Here is a 20477-nt window from a genome sequence, read left to right on the forward strand (position 1 = left end):
GGTATTCCGCTTGACTCCATATGTAAAGCGGCTATCTGGTCAAACCCTCTCACGTTTGTCTCTCACTACAGGCTGGACAGTAAGGCCCTTAAAGACTCGGCCTTTGCAAGATCAGTACTCTCATCTTGCCTCTCCTGACTCTCAGACGTTTTTTCTCTTCATATTCACCCACAGGTGACTCTCTATACCTCTCCTTCAAGTTGGACGGGGTTTTTTCCCCATACCTGCCTCTAGGGATATGTTTTTTTTTTTCCCATGATTGTATTGAGCAGTTGCTCTGTTGCTTTGTACCGCCTCGTTGGCCCTGGCGGATATGCCAAAGACCAAGATGTGTTTGTCCCTCTCCCCCTGGGAGAGCGTTTATATGCACTACGCAATTGTGTATTTTTCTCTATCATGTTTATTGAAAAATTCCTTCCATGTTATGTTCTTCTTCTATGATGCTCATGTTGCATTGCACTGGTCCTTTCGGACAATTTATTGCACTGGTCCCTTGGGACGGTTATTTTTTCTATGTCCTAATAAACATGTGTTTGGACATTCACTGATTGTCGAGTTTGCCTTGTCCCACCATCCGGGACCTTAGCGTGTTAGTCTCCATTAGTGTGCATTCACAGAGTACACGAAGAAAAAGGACAGGTTGCTCACCTGTAACCATGTTTCTTCGAGTGTACTCTGTGAATTCACACAAACCCGCCCTTCCTTCCCCTCTGGCAAACCTCTCCCTTTCTCGTTGCCTTGGCGGCGTAGGAACTGGAGAGCGGGCGCCTGGGGCTGCCTTATATGCCCCTTGGGAAGGGGGGCGTGGTTACCGCCAAAATTTGAACTTCAGCTTGGAAGAGTTTCCGTCGGAACCTGCGCAGGCGCAGCTTCTCCATTAGTGTGAATTCACAGAGTACACTCGAAGAAACATGGTTACAGGTGAGCAACCTGTCCATTCTTTTTAAGTAAAGCTTGTAAAAATGAATAGATGAATCATTTTAATCAGTTCGAGTGATGTGAGAAGAGCATCTATTTGGTATTATTGTCTCAGTTTCATGTGCCCACATAGACAAAGGATGTATTGGATCGTCAGCATCTTACAAGGGTGACTCTGGATTCTTCGTGACACATTAGTTTTACACTACAAAATGAAAGAAAGAAGGGAGAGAATGATAGGAAACCCTTGAAGTTGGAGCATTAAGAGTGGCAGATGCTCTTGATCATCTCCTTGATAGTGAACCAGTATTAGACAGCCATTGCTATAGTAACCCTGAACAACTGGGTGCACGCTGTTGCTAGGCAATGAAATGCCATTGGCTCAAGGTAACGCTTAAATCTATTGAAATCAATAGGGTCAGCTTCTGGCCCTCTTGCAGGACAGCTAGATTATTATTTTCTATTATTTTAAAGAAAGGAACCAAAGTGTTTGTGCAGATTCTCCCTTGAGGACTTAGGCTGTAGTTCCTTTATCTGAGTGAGTCTGAGAGGAAAATCAAACTACTACATGAAGGTAGGGATGAAGCAGATAAATAGTTTGGGGAGAGAATAGTGTGTAACCAATCAAAACTAATAGTATTGTTGGGGGGGGGTTCAAAATGTACACCCCCCAAAAAGGTTTTACCTTTCAGAGGAACCATTTTCAGAACTGTTGATGGTGCTCAAAAAGTGAGGACCAAAAAACTAAGACAGATTTTATGAACCTCTTACCTGTTTCAAGCAATGTGGCATCCCAGGGCTCTGCAAATATTTTGAACTGAAACTTAAATTTGAAGGTGTGAGCTTGAGTCTAAGGAAGCCAGAATGGATGTCCAAAGAACTTTTAACTGAGCTAAAATTTAAAAGGGACATGTACAAGAAATGGAAAGGGAGGGATATCACCATAGAGGAAATCAAATGAATAACGAACATATGTAGGGAAAAGGTCTGAAAGGCTAAAGCATAAAATGAGCTCCTGCTTGCCAGAGAGTTTAAAAACAACAAAAAGGGTTCTGTGGTAATGTTAGTAGAAAAAGGAAGAACAAGGAAACAGTAGAGCCTCTGCATGGAGATGGTGGTGAAATCCTAAGAGTTTGTTATGGTTTTATGGTGTTTTAATGAATGTTTTTTGTTATGTTGTTGTTTTAACGATATTGTGAGCTGCCTTGGGTCCATCTGGAGAAAGATGGCATAGAAATTCCCAAAATAAATAAATAACAGGGGATAGGATAAAGACAAAACTGCTCAACACCTTCTTTGCCTCAGTCTTCTCCCAAAAGGAAATCAATGTTTAAACTGAACAATATGGAGTGGAAAAGACAATAGGGGAAATGCAACCCAAAATAGGTAAAGAAGTAATCCAGGAATACCTGACTACTCTAAATGAATTCAAGTCTCCAGGGCCAGATGAACTACATCCAAAAGTATTGAAGGAACTATCAGAAGTAATTTCAGAACCACTGGCAATAATTTTTGAGAATTCTTGGGGGAAAAGAAAAGTCCCAGCAGATTGGAGGAGGGCAAATGTTGTCCCTATCTTCAAAAACGGGGGAAACCCAAACAATTACTGTCCAGTCAGCCTGACATTAATACCTGGAACGTTTCTGGAGCAGATCATTAAGGAGGAAAATAATGCTGTGATCACTAAGTGTCAGCATGGGCTTCTAAAAAACAAGTCATGCAGACTAATCTTACCTCTTTTTCCAATAGAGTTACAAGCTTGGTAGATGCAGGGAATGCTGTGGATATAGCATATCTTGATTTCAGTAAGGCATTTGACAAGGTCCCCCATGATCTTCTTGCAAACAAACTAGTAAAATGTGGGTTGGGCAGTACTACTATTTGGTAGATTTGTAATTGGTTAAGTGACTGAACCCGAAGTGTGCTCACGAATGGTTCCTCTTTCTCCTGGAAAGAAATAACTGTTGGAATGCCACAGGGTTCTGTCCCAGGCCAGTGCTGTTCAAATATTTATTAATAATGTGGATGAATGCTTAGAGGGCATGCCTATCACGTTTGCAGATGACACTAAATTGGGAGGGAGAGCTAATACTCAAGAAGACAGGATCAGAATTCAAATGTCCTTAGTAGGCTAGAGAGCTGGGCCAAAATTTAAAAAATAAATTTTAACAAGGAGAAATGAAGGATACTACATTTAGGCAGGAAAAAAAATGAAATACGCAGATAGAGAAGGAGTGATGCCTGGCTTGACAACAGTACATGTGAAAAAGATCTTGAAGTCTTAGTAGACCACAAGGTGAACATGAGCCAACAATGTGATGCAGCAGCTAAAAAAGCCAATGAGATTTTGGGCTGAATCAAAAGGAGTATAGCATCTAGATCCAGGGAAGTCACAATGCCCCTCTGTTCTGCTTTGGTCAGACCTCAGCTGGAATACTGTGTCCAATTCTGAGCACCACAATTTAAGAGAGATATTGACAAGCTAAAACATATCCAGAGGAAGCTGACTAGAGCTAGGCATGCTTAGCCTGTGGAAGAGAAGGTTGAGGTGAGACATGATCACCATATTTAAATATTTGAAAGGAGGTCATGAGGAAGAGGGGGACAGGTTTGTTTTCTGCTGCCCTTGAGACTAGGATTCGGAGCAATTGGTTCAAATTACAGGAAATGAGACTCCAGTTGGGCATTAGGAAGAACGTTCTGACTGTAAGAGCTGTTCAGCAGTGGAACTCTGCCTTGGGGTGTGGTGGAAGCTCCTTCTTTGGATGCTGTTAAACAAAGGCTGCATCGCCATCTGTCGAGGGTGCTTTGATTGTGCTTTTCCTGCATGGCAGGGGTTTGGGACACTATGGCCCCTTGGGGTCTCTTCCAATTCTATGATCTTATGATTCTATTATGAAGCCTTGTCTAGTGCATATAGCATGGGAAAACCAAAGCAGCATTTAAAATCATATGAATTCACATGAAAGAGCTACTATGAACAAGGACAATCTGTCTCCTGCTTATAACTAATTGACTATCAGAACCTTTTTCACAAGAACCAGATCTGAATTGCTATGTTCAAGTACACACGTCTTACTAAACTGTGGTTTAGTGTTGCAGGCAGAAGCAAGAACCAATTTAGTCAGCTCTGGGTTAATGTGATCCCAGGCATGTCTCACATCTTCATGCAAATTCTACATGGCAACAGATTGTTTCTTGGTTTCTTCCACTGGTTCATACTTTTGACATACCAAAGGCTTGAGGAGGAGATTTCAACCTAGTAAGAAGCATTAAGCACTTTTCTCTCCCAAGTAGATGGCAGGTTATTCAAAATTATTTAGGTGGCCCCGAGCTTATTTATAACAATCAAGATGGCTGAACAAATTGCAAAACAAATGATATTTGCATGTCTCTCTGACTATATCAACTGCTGACATTACAAATTCAGTACAAAGGTGGTGCAGCCTATATGAGGGATGGGCAGGCAGAAATCCTGGGGCTTCGCACCTGACTCATAGTATAAACCATCTCAAGCTCCCACCTCATACATCCACATCAGCTGTTTGCACTCTAGCCAGAGCACCCGAATTAGCTTTTTAGGTAGCAGCATGATGCATCAGTTCAATACTCTGGAGAAATTCTGTCAGTCAGAGTAAAAATTATACTTGGCTAAATAAACTCTTTGGCTGACTCTGTATAAGACAACTGTTTGCTGAATGTTCGTGCAGGCAAATAACTCAGTTGCAAAAGGAGACAACTTAAACATTATCATTGTCTGTATTAGGAGGTATAGCCCACATTCTTTGCTTTGATACTAAATGTGGCTTCCTTTTCTCAGGAAACAGAATGTTGTGCCAGACCTAGACTTGATATCATTCAGCCATTTCCAGAATCATGTGAAGAAATCTCTTCTGATGCGCTCACAGTGAGACGCTTCCAGGAAAACGAATGTCGAGATTATTGCTTAGGTGAGAAATTTCTCATTGTTTCAGCTGTTTTTCATGGTATTATTTTGTTGGTTCATTTGTACTTTGGACCAGAATGCTATAATAGCCATGATATTGCATTCTGAAGGTTAGAATGTAATTAGGGATATTCTCAACAACACTATGGGCCATAGCAGAAGATGAAAGGAGACATTTCTCATTATACCTCTATGGCAGTGGTTCTCAACCTGTGGGTCCCCAGGTGTTTTGGCCTATAACTCCCAGAAATCACAACCAATTTACTAGCTGTTAGGATTTCTGGGAGTGGAAGGCCAAAACATCAGAGGACCCACAAGTTGAGAACCACTGCTCTATGGTAAGCTGCATCTTCCTTAAACCAAACACCAAACCAGAATTTATATCCAGTTTTAATTTTTCTGGTTTTGGAGGAGAGTTCTTTGCATTTTGTCACTTGGCTGTTGGGTGTAATTTTGGGGGTGTATATGTGTTCAGGATTCAAATTGGTTCTATCAGGTGCCTTAGTGAGGGGATGACAAAAATGTCCCTGGAGGTGCCTTAGTGAGGGGATGACAAAAATGTCCCTGCCCAACTCTGGTATGCACTGATAAGTTGTGAAATGTTATAGTATGATCTTAACCAAAAAAAAGTGGAATCATGGTTGATATAAATCTCCTTAGAGACAGTGCTTCAGAAATGACTTGAGCCTTCCTGTGGACCAGTCTAGTGGCTTATCTTCTCTAGGCCTTTTGTTTAGGATGTGTTACATTTTTATTGAAACTTTTTGTATTTGTTATTTATTATGTTGGGCAGTTTGTATGATGAATTTATGATACTGGGAACTCCAATGTTAAAATACTCATGCACAATGTCTAAAAAAGTTTTATTCACTGAGGATTAGCAGTATTTCAGTGTTTCCTCCTTAGGACAGAATAGATAGCACAAATTTATTTTAGTGGGGAATAGTTACATTGTTCACCTGTTTTTTTACAGAGTATTCAGAAGGGGAATCGCTTTTTTACATCATCAGTCCAAGAGATGTTGTTGTAGCCAAGGAACGTGACCAAGATGATCATATTGAATGGCTCTTGGAGAAGAAGAAATATGAAGTAATTCTTAAAACTTTTAAATGTTTAAGTCTTGCCATTATGATAAAAAAAAGAATTGATGGAATATCTTGTTTTTAACTAAGTTGCTTAAATATAGGCCAGTCTTAGAATATGGTCTAGTTTCAAGTTTTAGAAACTTAGCCTTAGAACAGTTCCAATATGTTTAGGTGACAGGAATCATACAATTTATATCCGTATCTCACTGCCATGCATTAGATATAATGTCTACAGGACACATAAGAGTAACATGTGTGCTTAGACTTAGAACATCTTGGGATTTTAATAATTCTTTCAAAATTCTCAGTACTTGGAGAAGATGGAGGTGAGCAGTGTTTATATCCTCATGTATTCTTTTCAGTTGGTCATTCTGCCCCAAGCTCTTGATTGTAACGACCTCACTTTCACTGCTACACCATTATTTTGTATCTAAATTGTGCACAATTTTTCTTTAGTTCCATTCTGAGCCTCTGAAATAATAATAATAATAATAATAATAATAATAATAATAATAATAATAACAACAACAACAACAATATGCATGAAACACTATTCCCCTGCACTCTAAAGGCTTTTGAGTATATTTTACCAAAAACCCTCAAAGGTTTAATATACCGGAAATATCTTGGATTATAACCCATATTAAGCTTTCATTTTGGGTGGCAAGATGCCAGCTCTATTTCTGCATACACAGAGTAGTTTAATGGAAGAGCCACAAATTGAACTTAATCGAAAATCATTTTCCTATTAGTCAGAGATTCATTCTTTCTCTTAGTTGAGTACTAAGAAAACAAATCAAAGTACCTTTTTCGACAGGTGTCTTTCTAGCAAAGGTTTTTGTTAGAAAATGAACTCCTGTGATTGTTCTTCACATGGTGCCTTCCTTCTGTAATTTGATCCTGATGTACTAATGTGGAGTGAACACAGATGGAGGCCAAACTCCTTTTTTGTTTGTTTAGCAATTGCTTTTGTTTGAGTGTGAATTCAAAGCTGCTCATTCAGCCATGACATTAAATGTTCTAGTACTTTCAAACAGGAAGCATAAAAACAAAGGCAATGTTACAGCCTTCTCTACAGAAGTTTTGAATAGTTGGTTTGGATGTCATTTTTACTGTTTTATATAGGAGGCTTTGATGGCAGCTGAGATCAGTCAGAAGACAATTAAAAAACACAAGATTCAGGTAAGTCTATGAACGGTTTTTGAAATATAAAATATGTGTGAGAGAACTGAATGTTGCTCTTAGGCTAACCCAGGTGTTAGATTATTGTTGCCCATAAGCTAAATCAGGCATTAGATGCATCGTTATCATGGGACTAGTTTCCCTATCGGCATCTCCATCTGTATATCTAATACCCCTTCACTTATTTCCCTTTTTCAAAATGTTGTATTTTCCCCAAAATTAGTCAGAGGCAGCTAATTTTGTAAAATGGCATTAGTGGTTAAGGAAATAAGGTGAAGTTGAAATGTAATTTGAACTTTTGAATTTTTAATTATAAAGTGTTCAGTCCAATAATATGTAAAGTTACAAAGTGTATAGTTCTTCTAAAGCAGAAAATAATATATTTGTCACTGTTGAATAACCACTGCATCCTCTTTGCATGAAGTAACAGTTTAGAGAATGCTAGGTTAGGTTTCTAGGCAAGTTTGAGCCACATAATGTTTATGTTCTCATGAACTCACTTCTGTGAACTCTATTACTATTCTCCTTCCTAGTTCATCAGTACCACTACACTTAATTTTGAATGTAACAGTTAACTGTAGTTTACTGTTTCATAAAGAAAATCTGAATTGTGACTAGTTTTCTCTATTTACATAAAACAAGTCAATTTCATAACGTATAATTAACCCAAAAGCTAAAACTGTGGTTAGTGTTAAGCAGAAGTTTTCAAAATTCTCACTCAATTAAAGTGTGAAAGGAGAGGAGACAGAGACACATACGAATATAAAGGTTACGTAGATTCATTCTCATAACATAATCAATTTCTTAGTATTATATCTGAACTTGCTTGTTCAGCAGGATGATTGTTTATAAAGCTATTGTTCTTCCAACTCTGTTGTATGCCTGCAAAATGATTCTATCAATGTTGCCTCCAAAAAATTCCTGCAAATCTCTTGAGAAGACAGGCAGACAAACGTCAGCATTCTGAAAGCAGCGAAGACCACTAACAGTGAAGTGATGATCCTCTGCCATCAACTTTGCTGGATTGGCCATGTTGTCCAAATGCCCGATTGCCATCTTCCAAAGCAGTTCCTTTACTCTCAGCTCAAGACTGGAAAAAAAACATTGGTGGACAGCAAAAGAGATTTAAAGATTGGTTTAAAGCTAACTTTAAAAAAATATGGCATAAACACCTAGAACTGGGAAGCCCTGGCTCTTGAGCATTCTAACTGGAGGTCACTTGTTACCAAGAGTACTATGAATTTTGAAGAGGCACAAACAGAGGGTAAAAGGGCAAAACATGCCAAGAGAAAGGCGCATCAAGCAAACCCTTGTCAGGACTGCCTTCCATCTGGAAATCAGTGTCCTCATTGTGATAGACCATTCTAATCCAAAATCGGTCTCTACAGTCACTTATGGACCCATTGCCAAGACTCTACTTCTGGAAGACAATCATAGCCTATGATGATGATGATTATGATGATGATCTGAACTTGGCTATCATGAATTTGACAGCATGCTTAATAACTTACCTGGAGGGTTAAAGAAAAAGGGCATATGCACACTTTACTACCTATGGACCCCAGTGGACAAAGACCTGGCCTGGTTCTGAACTTGGATCTATGAACTCTTCAGGTAGCCTTGGATGCAGTTTACTCTGTGTATCAATTAATCATACTATAAATTGAGTAAAAGTGGCAAATCCCACACCGTAGCATTGGGAAGGGGTGAGAGTCAGAAAATAGTCTTTATCAACAAGAACCCTATAGATCTTCAGAGAATAAATGTAAAACTAGCACTGATATTTTCCTCATTCCAAAAGCAGTGGCTATTTCACCCTGCCTCTCCAAGGTCAAGAAAAAGAAATAATGATGCAGCTTAAATGTTGTAGCTGCTGTTTTCGTTCTGGTATTTGTTTTGTTTTTTTTTTGCACGTTCCAGCTTTTGAGAGTTGACAGGCATGCAGATGCTCATCCATTCTTTATTCACACAGCTGCTATAAATAATTTTTCATATTAACAGCCATTGTGTTTAACTTTCATTTGACGTTTTCTGTCCTATAGTTAAATGTTTCCCACTAAGCTTTTAGTGAAGCAAGTCCCTGAACAGGGAATCATCATCAATTTTTACTATTTGGGAGTTTTTCTTTTTCCCTCAAATGCATTAGATTTTACTGTTGCTATGTATCTTCATAAGAAATGTGTGGCATTGGGTGAAGGGGTGGGGACATTTTGAATGCAGCTTAGAAGACTGCAAACTAAAATGCAGGAAAATGCAAAATAATGTTCCACTGAAAGGGTGGTGTCAGTATCTCAAGGCTAGACTAAAAAGTTAAGACATTTCAAAGAGACTGATAGAATTCATGAAAATAGGAGAAGAATCATTACAGTTACCATTGGTTCACTTGGTTCCCTCTTCCCACTTCCTGAAGAGTCTCCAGCAATTTGAGTCAACATTGGATGGCAAAGTTCTAGACATTTCGCCTACAACTTTAGTGGCCCAAAACGACTGTGATCAAGCCTCTAACAATGCTTTGGAGGTTGTTCCCCCTTTTTTTTAGAGCATCAGCATCCTCCATACATTCAATGCCATTGCTCCAGTCATTTAACATCGGATGACTATTCTCCCTACCACTATCACTCCTATCATGGGCGTCATTGGTCCCAACTTATCTTGACCCTGTTGTGGGATTTGCACTCTTGTGTGTCGAGACTGTTGGATTACGGTTGTATGTGTATGAAATGTATGTTATGATTGAGCCTCATGGCTCTGCTACTGGCAGACGTGGGCGTAAGACTCCTCGAGAGTCAGATACTCTCGAGGAGCGAGAAAGAAAGAGGCTGCGAGATATCTTTGCAGAACCATCTGACGAGGATTCTTTTGAGGGGTTTACGGAGAGAATGGAGGAAGAGCTGGTTAGCTCGGAAGAGGATGAGATGGATTGGACTCGGGTAAGGGAGGAATTGGGTGCCACTGGCAATGATGGGATGGAAGATGATTGGGGACCTTCAGGACTAGACCCATGGACAAGCTGGAGGGATGGGACGGGATCCACAGCTGGGGATGCTGTGGGGCGTAGTCAGAGGTGTTCCAGTTCTGATGAGGAAAGTGATGAGGAAACGCCTGGGTTAAGGAGAACAGCTGATAGTGATGAGGACTTGTAACTGGCATAAAATGGGGTTTGGGAGCAATAGCAAATTGCGTTGGGCAAGGTAATCTGGACGAACGCTTGGGATCTGTGTGGGACGTTTTCCTGAAGACGGGTGTGTTTCGTGTGCTGACTATGTAAGTTGTTTCGGAATTTGGGTTCAGACGGCGGGAGGAATTGTGTGGGCTTTTGTTTGTGCAACCTCTGCTTAATCTCAATAGCTTTGACCTTCCGTCGTCTTCTTGACGGACGCCATCTGCTACTCTGGATTTACGGACTGAACTGACTACGGGCTCGGATTCTCCTACCTGGACTTGGTGAACTACAAACGTCTGCTTCTGCCTATCGACCTTCGGAAAGAACTGGGACTACGCTACTGCTTCAATCCTCGGCTGTTGTGTTTGTATTGGGAATTTGCCTGCTGTGTGGAGGAGTAACTTCTAAGTTACTCAAAACATAGTGCTGGCAGCAGAGAGGCATCTGCTGCCAATTAGTTACATTCTTTTGAACTCTTTGTTCCCCAGCTTCTGTTTTGTTTATTCCCAGGCTGAAGCAAGCTGTTTTGATTTTACCCGGATTAAACTCCGGTTTAATCCGGTTTATCTTTTGAACGTTTTTCTTGCCCCTTTTTGCTTTTTAAGGCTAATGTTGCCTAGCCCTTGTCTTTTACGGGCATTTTGAGTTCTGTAAATCCAATAAACTCTGTTATCTTTGATCTTGTGGCGTTCTGTCCTTGACAATGTAAATCAAGTTTTTTCTGCTGTTAGGCAAGAGTGTGTGTTTCAGTAATGAAACAGTTAACAGCAGGCTAGTTTTGACTGACAGCCTGTTGTGATTGCTATGACCTATCAGGCATGGTTTCCGGCCTGAAGGTCGGAACTTCCTTCGGACTGAGGAATGTGTTTTTCTTATCTCTATGAGTTTTGCTGGTGCTTGCCGAGGCAAGAGGCTATAGAAGAATGCCAGCTCACAGCGATGGCTTTTGCTATGCTTTGTAAATATGTTTATAGATATTAAATAAATGTTTGGACTTCAGACTACTGATGTGTTTGAGTCTGACATTGAAGAGAGGAATTGGTGTGGCAGACAATTGCAACCAATTCATCAGGGTGCTGGAGAAGATGATTGGTGGAGTCTGAAGAAACCCACCCAGCTTGCACCCTGACCCCACGCTTACAGAGACTCAGTGCCCTATATTACCATGGGCATTCACCCTGTAAATCTTTTTGGTCCCAAGATCTATCAACAGAATTGCCATTGCTATTTTGAGTCCTTTGCTTTGGGACTCTCTAGAGCAAACTCTGCTTCTCCAGGTGTTTTGGACTTCGGCTCCCAGAAATCCCAGCCAGTTTACCACCTGTTAGGAATTGTGGAAGCTAAAGTCAAAACATCTGGAGAAGCACGGTTTGAGAAACTCTGCACTAGAGAAACACCTGTGGTCCACTGTTTGACCTTGCCTCCACCTAAAATTCAGCCAACTCCATTAATGGCAGTGCCCACGATTGATCCCAGCAAACCCTCTCAGGGGCACGATTCCACTCCATCAATACGGTCGTCGCCATCAAGACATTATGAATACTGACATTGGATGATGACTCCTCTTCCACTTCTTCAGCATGTTGCTCTGATGTTTTGCCAAAACCCCTGGTTGTCAGTCTGCTCCCTAATCTTTTCCTCTGTGTGGTGGGAAACTGAAACTCTTCATCCAAAGTGTCATGATTGTTCCTCATCTGAAACCATCAAATGGCAGCTATCTAGGCATGGGTGCAACATTTGGATACACCATACATACATTCATACAGTACACTATATGTAGCGCTAAAAGGATTAAAGTGGTGTTCTTTATCTCTTGATAAGAATTTGGAAATACAAAATGGGTGTTTTCATTGAGGAACACAAATAATCCTTAGACTTAGTGACTTTTTAATGTGCCTATCTTGTCCCAAATATGTGTTTTCACCAATGTGGACTTTTAGACAAACTGTTATGTTTAGAGAACTTCATAGAAGGGATTATTTTGTTCCTCAGTGAGCAAAACGCACAGATGTTTATTATACACAGCAAAAAAGGAAAAGTATGGTATATAATATAATCCAAGGTAAATTGTATTATTATCACACACTTCTATTGTAATGTAGTCCCTTATATGTTATGATTATAATAGTAACATATAAGGGACTACATTACAATAGAAGTGTGAGATAATAACACAACTTACCTTATTATATACCATACTTTTCCTTTTTTGCCATTATTTTGTTCCTCCCCAAATCTCCTGAAACATGGTCAGGAAGAATATGCTTTCATCATAGCCCACAGGGAAAAATATTTCAAGAAAAAGTTTCTTGGCTTTTGGTTTGCTTTGGGTTTTTTTTTTTAAATGCCTTGATTATGCCCAAAAGACTTTGTGTATTATCAAGGAACTGACATTTTGGGACATTATGCTAATCACTTGGTTGCAAATGTCAATGTCTTTTGTGCTGAATGATGCATATAGTTTTTAAAACTTACTTCTAATTAATTGCATTTGTTTTCATTAAAGGACATTGGTTTAGCCTATATAAATCATCTAATGGAAACTGGAGATTATGACCTGGCAGCACGGTAATATTTTAAGTTCGTTTAAGTTCTAGGGAGGGAGCATTTATTTATTGATTTATTTATAGTATTTATATTTCACCCTTCTCACCCCAAAGGGGACTCAGGGCAGATCACAATGTACATATACATGGCACACATTCAATGCCATTAGACATACGACATACAGACAGAGACAGAGACACAGAGGTAATTTAACATCTTTCAGCTTCCGGCTTCTTGAGGGTATGCTTGATTCCGGCCACAGGAGGAGCTGCTGCTTCATCATCCACTGTGACATCGAATCCTTGATGAAGTACTTCCTCATTCTTCTGCACACTGCTAGACATTTTTGTGATGTCGTAAATTAGTTAAATTAGCATCCCCATATAAAACGGTACCTAAATTTCCTACTTGACAGATGCAACTGTCTTTCGGGTTGCTTAGGTAAACAATGAGCTAGGCTATTTAATGGTTGGGTGCTCAGTCCAACCCAGGCTGTCTTCGCACTCATGACCTCACTGTCAGTGGCGATCTATTCCTGTGATTTTGTATGAATTGGGATGGGAAAAGAGCCCTATGTTTGTATGTTCTCTCTCTCTAAGCAAATAGTACAGATTTCTGGTACTACAGATTGACCATCTATTATTTGGAATTACAAAATTGACCACATGGGCGGCTGGGATAGTGACACCTTTACTTTCTGATGGTTTAGTCTAACCACACTTTCGCTAATGCATACAATTATTTAAAATATGGTATATAAGGTATATATGAAACATCAATGCATTGTGTGCTTAGACTTGGGTCCTATCTCCAAGATACCTCATTATGTAAATGAAAGTATTCCAACCCCCTCCTCCTGCCAAATCTGAACTACAGAACATTTCTGGTCCCAAGCATTTCAGATAACGGATACTCAGTCTATTTATTGGTAACATTATTCTAATATGTAAATCATTTTATTACAACACAAATACTGAATGCTGTTAGCACAGATAATAATGACTAAAGGACAAATGCAGCTGACTACTCAGCAGTGTTTTGCCTTTGTGACTCTCTGTATCTTTGATTCATGTAAGAAGTGAATGTTCCATTAATTATGAGAACTTTATGTGCATAATGTATTCTAGTTGTGGTTGCTGGTGGTGGCTTCAGTGAGAAGGGGCAATATGATATATTATTCCAAATAAGTCATTATGCAAATAATGAAAATAAGGTTCTTGGAAGGAAAACGTTCAGTTCATGAACTCTTTTTCTGTATATCTTTTCAATTCAGAAAATGCCAGAAAATACTTGGCAAGAATACAGATCTATGGGAATTTGAAGTACATAGGTTCAAAGAAATTGGGCAACTTAAGGTATGTATGATTATGTAAATTACAGGCGCCTCAGTAAATTCGTTAGATAGACTGCCTCCCAGAGGCTTACAGAATTGTTTGTATGTGAATGACTGAAACTGAATGTATCTCACCAAAGATAACAAATTATGTGGGTGTTTGATTTTAGTTAAATGTAAGATAATTCAAAGCTTCCACCAACACTTTTTCTCAGAGAGAATGTTCACCAAAATCAAGCCTACATTCATAGTGCTTGCATAGCACAAAATATGTGCCTGTATGAATATGTATGCACGTACTGTATTTTGTTGCATAATAGTCACACTTTTCCCTTTTTTATAGAAAAGGGGGGTTGTGACTGTTATGCAATAAAAATTGCCTTTGATTCTCCAGTTTCTATTCTTTTAAAAAAATAAACTGCCTTACTGCTGAAACAGGAGGGAGAAGGATAATCCCCCCTCCCTTCCTTGTTTCTCCAAAGGTAAGGTAGTTTACAAAACCTGAAACTGGGCTCTTTGTAGAAAGGAGGAGGAAAGGACGACCTGAGTCCCAGAGACCTCAATTTCAGGTTTTTTAAACTGCCTTGCCTTGGAGCAGTGGTTCCCAACCTTTTTTGACCAAGGCCCACTTGAACAGGGACCACTTTGTCCAGGGACCTCTCTCCAACATTAGTACCAAAAGGGTTACGAAGCAGTTTTTGGTCAACTTTAGATTCGGTTTGGTTTTTTGGGGTGCTGATTCAGAAAATTGCATTGGATAGACCACATCATCTCTAATTTCTGATACAGAACATGTGCTATCCAGTAGTCCCCATCTGCTCACCCGCAGAAAAACATATTTAATAATCTGTAGCTGATGTGCTCTATCCAATGCAATGGTCAGCTCTGTTGAAAGGAGCGGAAATAAAATAAGAAGGAAGGAGGTTCACAGACCAGATTTTTGTTCTCGTGGCCCACTGCTGGGCCGCAGCCCACAGATTGAGAACCACTGCCTTGGAGGAAGGAGGAAAGAATGGTGCTCCAGAGATCTCAATTTCATAGTTTTTAAACTGCCTTGTCTTTGGGGAAAGAAGAAAGCAAGTGGGAGTCAGCTCTAAACGGACCTGCGACTATTATGTATGGAACACAGAAATATCCCTTTTTTCCACCCAAAAAATGGGGGTGTAACTATGATGTGATCGCAAATCATATGCAATGAAATACAGTATTCCTCTTACACAGGATCATTGCTTGGGAACTGGCATAGTATGTGTCAAAAACTTGATGTTTCCGGCCAAATTAAAAAAATAACACAAACTGTTACAAAGATGTTCTTGACATTGTTTAACATTTTAGCATAATCCACACATTTCTTGTTTTCATGCAAGTGATCACATGTCAGGAGAGACTTATAAAGTCTGCCCACATGCAGTTGTATTGTTCATAGGGGTGTATGTTTAAAAGAAAAGGTCATAGAGGGATCTGTAGCCTTGTGACTCACATGATTATAGCATATCCTTTGAGACATTAACAAAAGCTCCATAAACTAATTCAGCATCAATAAATATTACTATTTTTAATGCACAGGAACTATTTTTGCTGCATCTTGTGGATTATTGACACAGCCAACAAAGTCTTTGAATGGACTGTGTTTCCTAGCAAACATTTAAGTTAATAAATTGCCCGTGTCATGCAGCTCAAAGAGTGTCACTTCCTGAAAAGTAGAAAACGTTTATGTACATGCCCTTTGATAACATGCTCATCTCCCCCCTCCCCAAGTTTTATGTCTTCCTATTCAAACCCAATGAGCCAAAAGAGACATATTATTAAGATCTTGCAGCAAGTGGTCCTTTGCTGTTTTTTGAGCTGTTAAATTTCTGTTCAAGAGTGTGTAGGTGTTGCTGCATTATAGCTTTTCTCATAACATCTCCCTTCTTATGGAATTAGAAAATTAGGGGGAGAAGCCTAAGCACAGTTATGGGGTTTGGTGGGGGGAATGATGTACACCTTACCATTTGAAGATAATATCTCAGGTTATTTCCACTCTAAAAACGCATCTTACAATATGTATTGTTAAAATTGTGATGTTTTGTTTTCACCATCACCAGTCCCTTTTGAATTTATTTCTTACCTGGATGTGAGTGTCTTCAGCAGATATCTCCACTTATGCCATCCAGCAGACTGTGAAATGTAGAAAATATGTGTAGGTTTTCCCAAAAGCATCTCTGTTAAATTATTGCTTTTCTAAACAGTGGGTTGTTTCCCCTTTGCTGAAAACCCATTACAGAAAGACAGAAGGCACTTTGTGTTAAGGCTACTCACTTGCAACCTGCAATATTAGAACAAGGTGTTCTTAACATCTGTTGTGAGCTATTCTGCCATGGGCATTAGTCAACATTAATATTCATGTATTTGTAGTATGATTGGATGAAATTTTCTCTTCTGTTTTATGTAACATAAAACTTCTTAGGGCTTGACTCTGCTGCAAAATAGTTTAATCACTTTTGACTGGCTGTTTTGATTTGCATCACTTGTGCTGCATTGAGAATTGGATCAGGTTTTCATCTACTCTGGTAATGTGTTCTGTATGAGGATGGAACTGGACTCAGTTTTGGACAAAACATTTGGTTAACTATTAAGTTTTATCCTCCCTTTCTGCTAAAACAGATTTCAAGGTATTTTACAATACTAAAATAAACGGGCATAAAGTACATTATAATATTATCAACATAAATCAATTATGAAAACAAATCATTTAAATATACTTCAGTAACAAAGAGGCAAAAGTAGTCACCAATCCCAACTTATTTATGCAAATGTGTCGCTGAAAAGCTAGAAGCCTTTTGAATAAAAATGTCTTCACCATCAGAAAGACAATGGAGATGGTGTTAACCTGATTTCCTTTAGCAAAGAGTTCAATGGGATAAGATCAACTACCAAGGAGGCTGTCTTTTAGATTCTCATGAACGGTTTACTTTAAATTGTGTCACAAATGGAGCATTAGCTACTGACTCTGTTGCAGAAAGGCAGCGAAATGAAATAAATCATTGTGCATAGCAATTTTGAACTAGTATAATTTGTCAGACACCATTGAATAGCTGTCCCAAATAATCTAAACTGGATGTCTCTAAGATGCATGTGACCATGATCTGACATTTCTTACAATTGGCACATAATAATAATAGCAATAACAACGACAACAACAACAATAATTTATTACCTTTCCTTTCAGCTCAAGGCTGGGCATAACATAGTTAAATACATGTTTCCTTTGTGCAAATACGTGTTCATACTGAAAAAACACTCAAACTGCAGGATGCCTCTTAATAGACCTTCCTATTGACTGACTAAGGGAACGTCTGTCTTATTTAGATGAAGTTTCTAATTATTTGCCAATACACAGCCCATTACTAACATCAGACACCAATTTTGGAATGGAAAGTCTTCCTTGGATTTAGATCAGGGTGGGAAATATGCGGTCCTTTGGTTGTTGCTACACTGCAGTTTCGTGCCTCCTCATTAGCTGTGTTCACTAGAACTGATGCAATTTACAAATTACTTGCTTTCTTATTTGGATTTAGATAGAGATCAAGAGTAACTGTTGTTCTACATGCTGGTGGCAGCAGACATCAAACTTTGGTGACATATTCCAGTGATGTCACACATTAAATAATCTAAGAGAGAAAATGGAACCTTGTGAATACCAGTAATTTATCTGTTACCTTAGGGTTGGAAATATGTGACCAATTGAATGAGATGAGAAAATTTCTGTTTTTCTCACTTAAAAATTTGCTGTAAACTACAGTCCAAAAGAGCCTTTTTCTTATTGACTACAGAACTGAGATTCTAGATCTTTATGGCACTGGCAGCTACATCAACTGTTCTTATTCAGAAAAGAACAGAAGCAAAATGGCTGTTGTGTATCTAAAAGGAATGAAAGATAAAATACTACATGACTGTGATTTCCCCAGATGCAAGTGTACCCTTCATCCTTCATAAGGAGGTTGACAGGTCATTGTAGCAGAATTGTAGCAGTCCCAAAGAGGTAACATATATTCAAACCTCAAGTTTTTCATCTATCTGGTGGATCACCATATGTGACTGAAGGACTACTTGCATAACATATACATTGAGAGTAGTGGAATTTTGTAGAAGAATGGATGAAGAATGAAGAATGGATGATATTTTGTTCTGTTTTCTCCTTTAGGCTATCAGCCGCTATTTGCCAAGACGGGATTCAGTCTTAAAGCCATTCATCTATGAAATGGTCCTCCATGAATTTCTGGAGAGTGACTACGAGGTACCACACTATCTAAATGCCATTGATCTAATTCTACTCTAGTGTCTCTATTGCTAAAGCAGAGGTCAGGGTAAGGTACAGGAACTATCATAAAAATACTAAGGTGTCACCAAACTTTAATATTAATGTTAACAGTATGAATGTGCCAAGAATTTGGTATTGGGTTGACAGCACAAATGCAAGAGCACACTAGTGCTGTTCACAGCTAAGAAATCCAAAGATCCAGCTCTCCCTATATCTCTGCAAAGCACACTGTACTACCATATTAGATACTATGTAGAAATCTTTAAGATGGTTGAAGATCTCAATCCTGTCTCCAATCCATTAAAATTTGGTGCTAGATAGGTTGCCACTTAATAATGTTTTACCTTTTCAATCCAACTCAGTTTGAACTGAGGAACAAAATAGTAATTTGTAGAATTTGAAATTCATCTTTGATAAAGTGTTGCAAAAATAATAATCATTAAATCATTGTTCATTCCAAATAGTGTAATCTCATTGACTCAGCAGAAGGATAGACTTACAAGTTAGTAGCTGTCTCAGTGGGATTATGCTAGCTAGGCTGACGTGTACTGAAGCAAGTCGTGCTTACTGATTCCCCTTAACATGGGGTGGTATAAAATATGTTTTTAAACACCATCCACCAACCTCTTGCTTGGTTCATAATGACATTGTTCCTGGAGATTCCTGGAAAATTTTGCTGGACTTATAGCCCTCACAGTTGCCTTATCACACTATACTTTGCAACAACTAGTCTTGTCTTCAGGGTGAATCTGTGCTTTCCGTCTTTTTATGCTGGTCATTGAATGACAGGCAAAACTCTTCTGTGAGAAGCAAAAGTAAAGGGTAGTAGAAATAGGATTAGAACCCTGAATGCAAATAATAAAGGCAAAGAAATAAAAAGGCAACAGAAGAGTAGAACAAGAGGCCTCTTCCACAAAATCTGAGAAATTAAAGGGAAATTCAAAGCAAATATATATACACTATGCAGCCAATGGGGGAACACATTGTGTGGCCAAAATTTAAAAGATTATCAAAGCAGTACACTGAAGACCTTAGTACAAAATATGAAAATGTGACATTTATTCATAGAAGCTTTATGAATCCAGTTTTAGAACAGCAAGTGGAAGCCTTTCTAAAAGGCACTGGGTAGAAATAAATCATCAAAAATTAATGGCATACGAATAAAGCTGCTTCAGGCTGTAGATATGGAATCCATTCAATTTCAAACAAATATTACCTCTGATTTCAGCTCTAGGCTGGGCACAACATAGTTAAATACAGTAGAGTCTCACTTATCCAAGCCTCACTTATCCAAGCTTCTGGATAATCCAAGCCATTTTTGTAGTCAATATTTTCAATATATCATGATATTTTGGTGCTAAATTCGTAAATACAGTAATTACAACATAACATTACTACATACTGAACTACTTTTTCTGTCAAATTTGTCATATAACATGATGTTTTGGTGCTTAATTTGTAAAATCATAACCTAATTTGATGTTTAATAGGCTTTTCCTTGATCCCTCCTTATTATCCAAGATATTCGCTTATCCAAGCTTCTGCCGGCCCGTTTAGCTTGGATAAGTGAGACTCTACTGTACATGTTTCTTTTGTTCAAAAGGTATGAAAACAAAACAGTGGCCTGCAGATTGGAAGTACTAATACTCCAGTCCCCAGGAAAAGGAACACTTCAGTTGGAGTAACCATCAGGGCATTACATTAATCTCCCATGCAAACAAAGTGATGTTCAAAATTTTATAAGAAAGGATTTTTTTTACCATATATGGATCAACAAATGCCAGATGTTCAAGCTGGATTCAGAAAAGCAGAAAGCAATATGGAAAACATACATTAGAAAATAGAATGCATCAAAGAGCTTCAGAAGAAAGAGCTTCTGCTTTACATATTATAGTAAAGCTTTTGGATGACATAGGTCATGAAAAACTATGGAAGGAGAGTGTGTACCAACATTTATATATTTATTTTCTTGTGGGTAGTCTTGTTCAGAACAGAGTACT

The 20477-nt window shown here is 38.8% G+C and overlaps 1 protein-coding gene and 1 long non-coding RNA gene across 4 annotated transcripts in view; both read left to right on the forward strand.

Moving 5' to 3' along the window:
* The window catches only part of vps41 (VPS41 subunit of HOPS complex), a 150125-nt gene that overhangs the window by 100292 nt on the left and 29356 nt on the right, over window positions 1–20477 (forward strand). For all 3 annotated transcript variants that reach the window (XM_003222333.4, XM_008112861.3, XM_062958094.1), the window contains 6 exons: window positions 4739–4868; window positions 5838–5953; window positions 7075–7131; window positions 12801–12862; window positions 14115–14196; window positions 18361–18453. In XM_003222333.4, coding sequence (XP_003222381.2) covers window positions 4739–4868; window positions 5838–5953; window positions 7075–7131; window positions 12801–12862; window positions 14115–14196; window positions 18361–18453 — 540 coding nt within the window. The remainder of the gene's footprint in view (window positions 1–4738; window positions 4869–5837; window positions 5954–7074; window positions 7132–12800; window positions 12863–14114; window positions 14197–18360; window positions 18454–20477) is intronic.
* LOC134292608 (uncharacterized) lies at window positions 7139–10973 on the forward strand. The gene is made up of 2 exons (XR_009999865.1): window positions 7139–10061; window positions 10480–10973. It is a non-coding gene; the product is annotated as an uncharacterized LOC134292608 (long non-coding RNA).

This window comes from Anolis carolinensis, chromosome 6 (genome assembly GCF_035594765.1).
Source record: "Anolis carolinensis isolate JA03-04 chromosome 6, rAnoCar3.1.pri, whole genome shotgun sequence".
Lineage (NCBI taxonomy): Eukaryota > Metazoa > Chordata > Lepidosauria > Squamata > Dactyloidae > Anolis > Anolis carolinensis.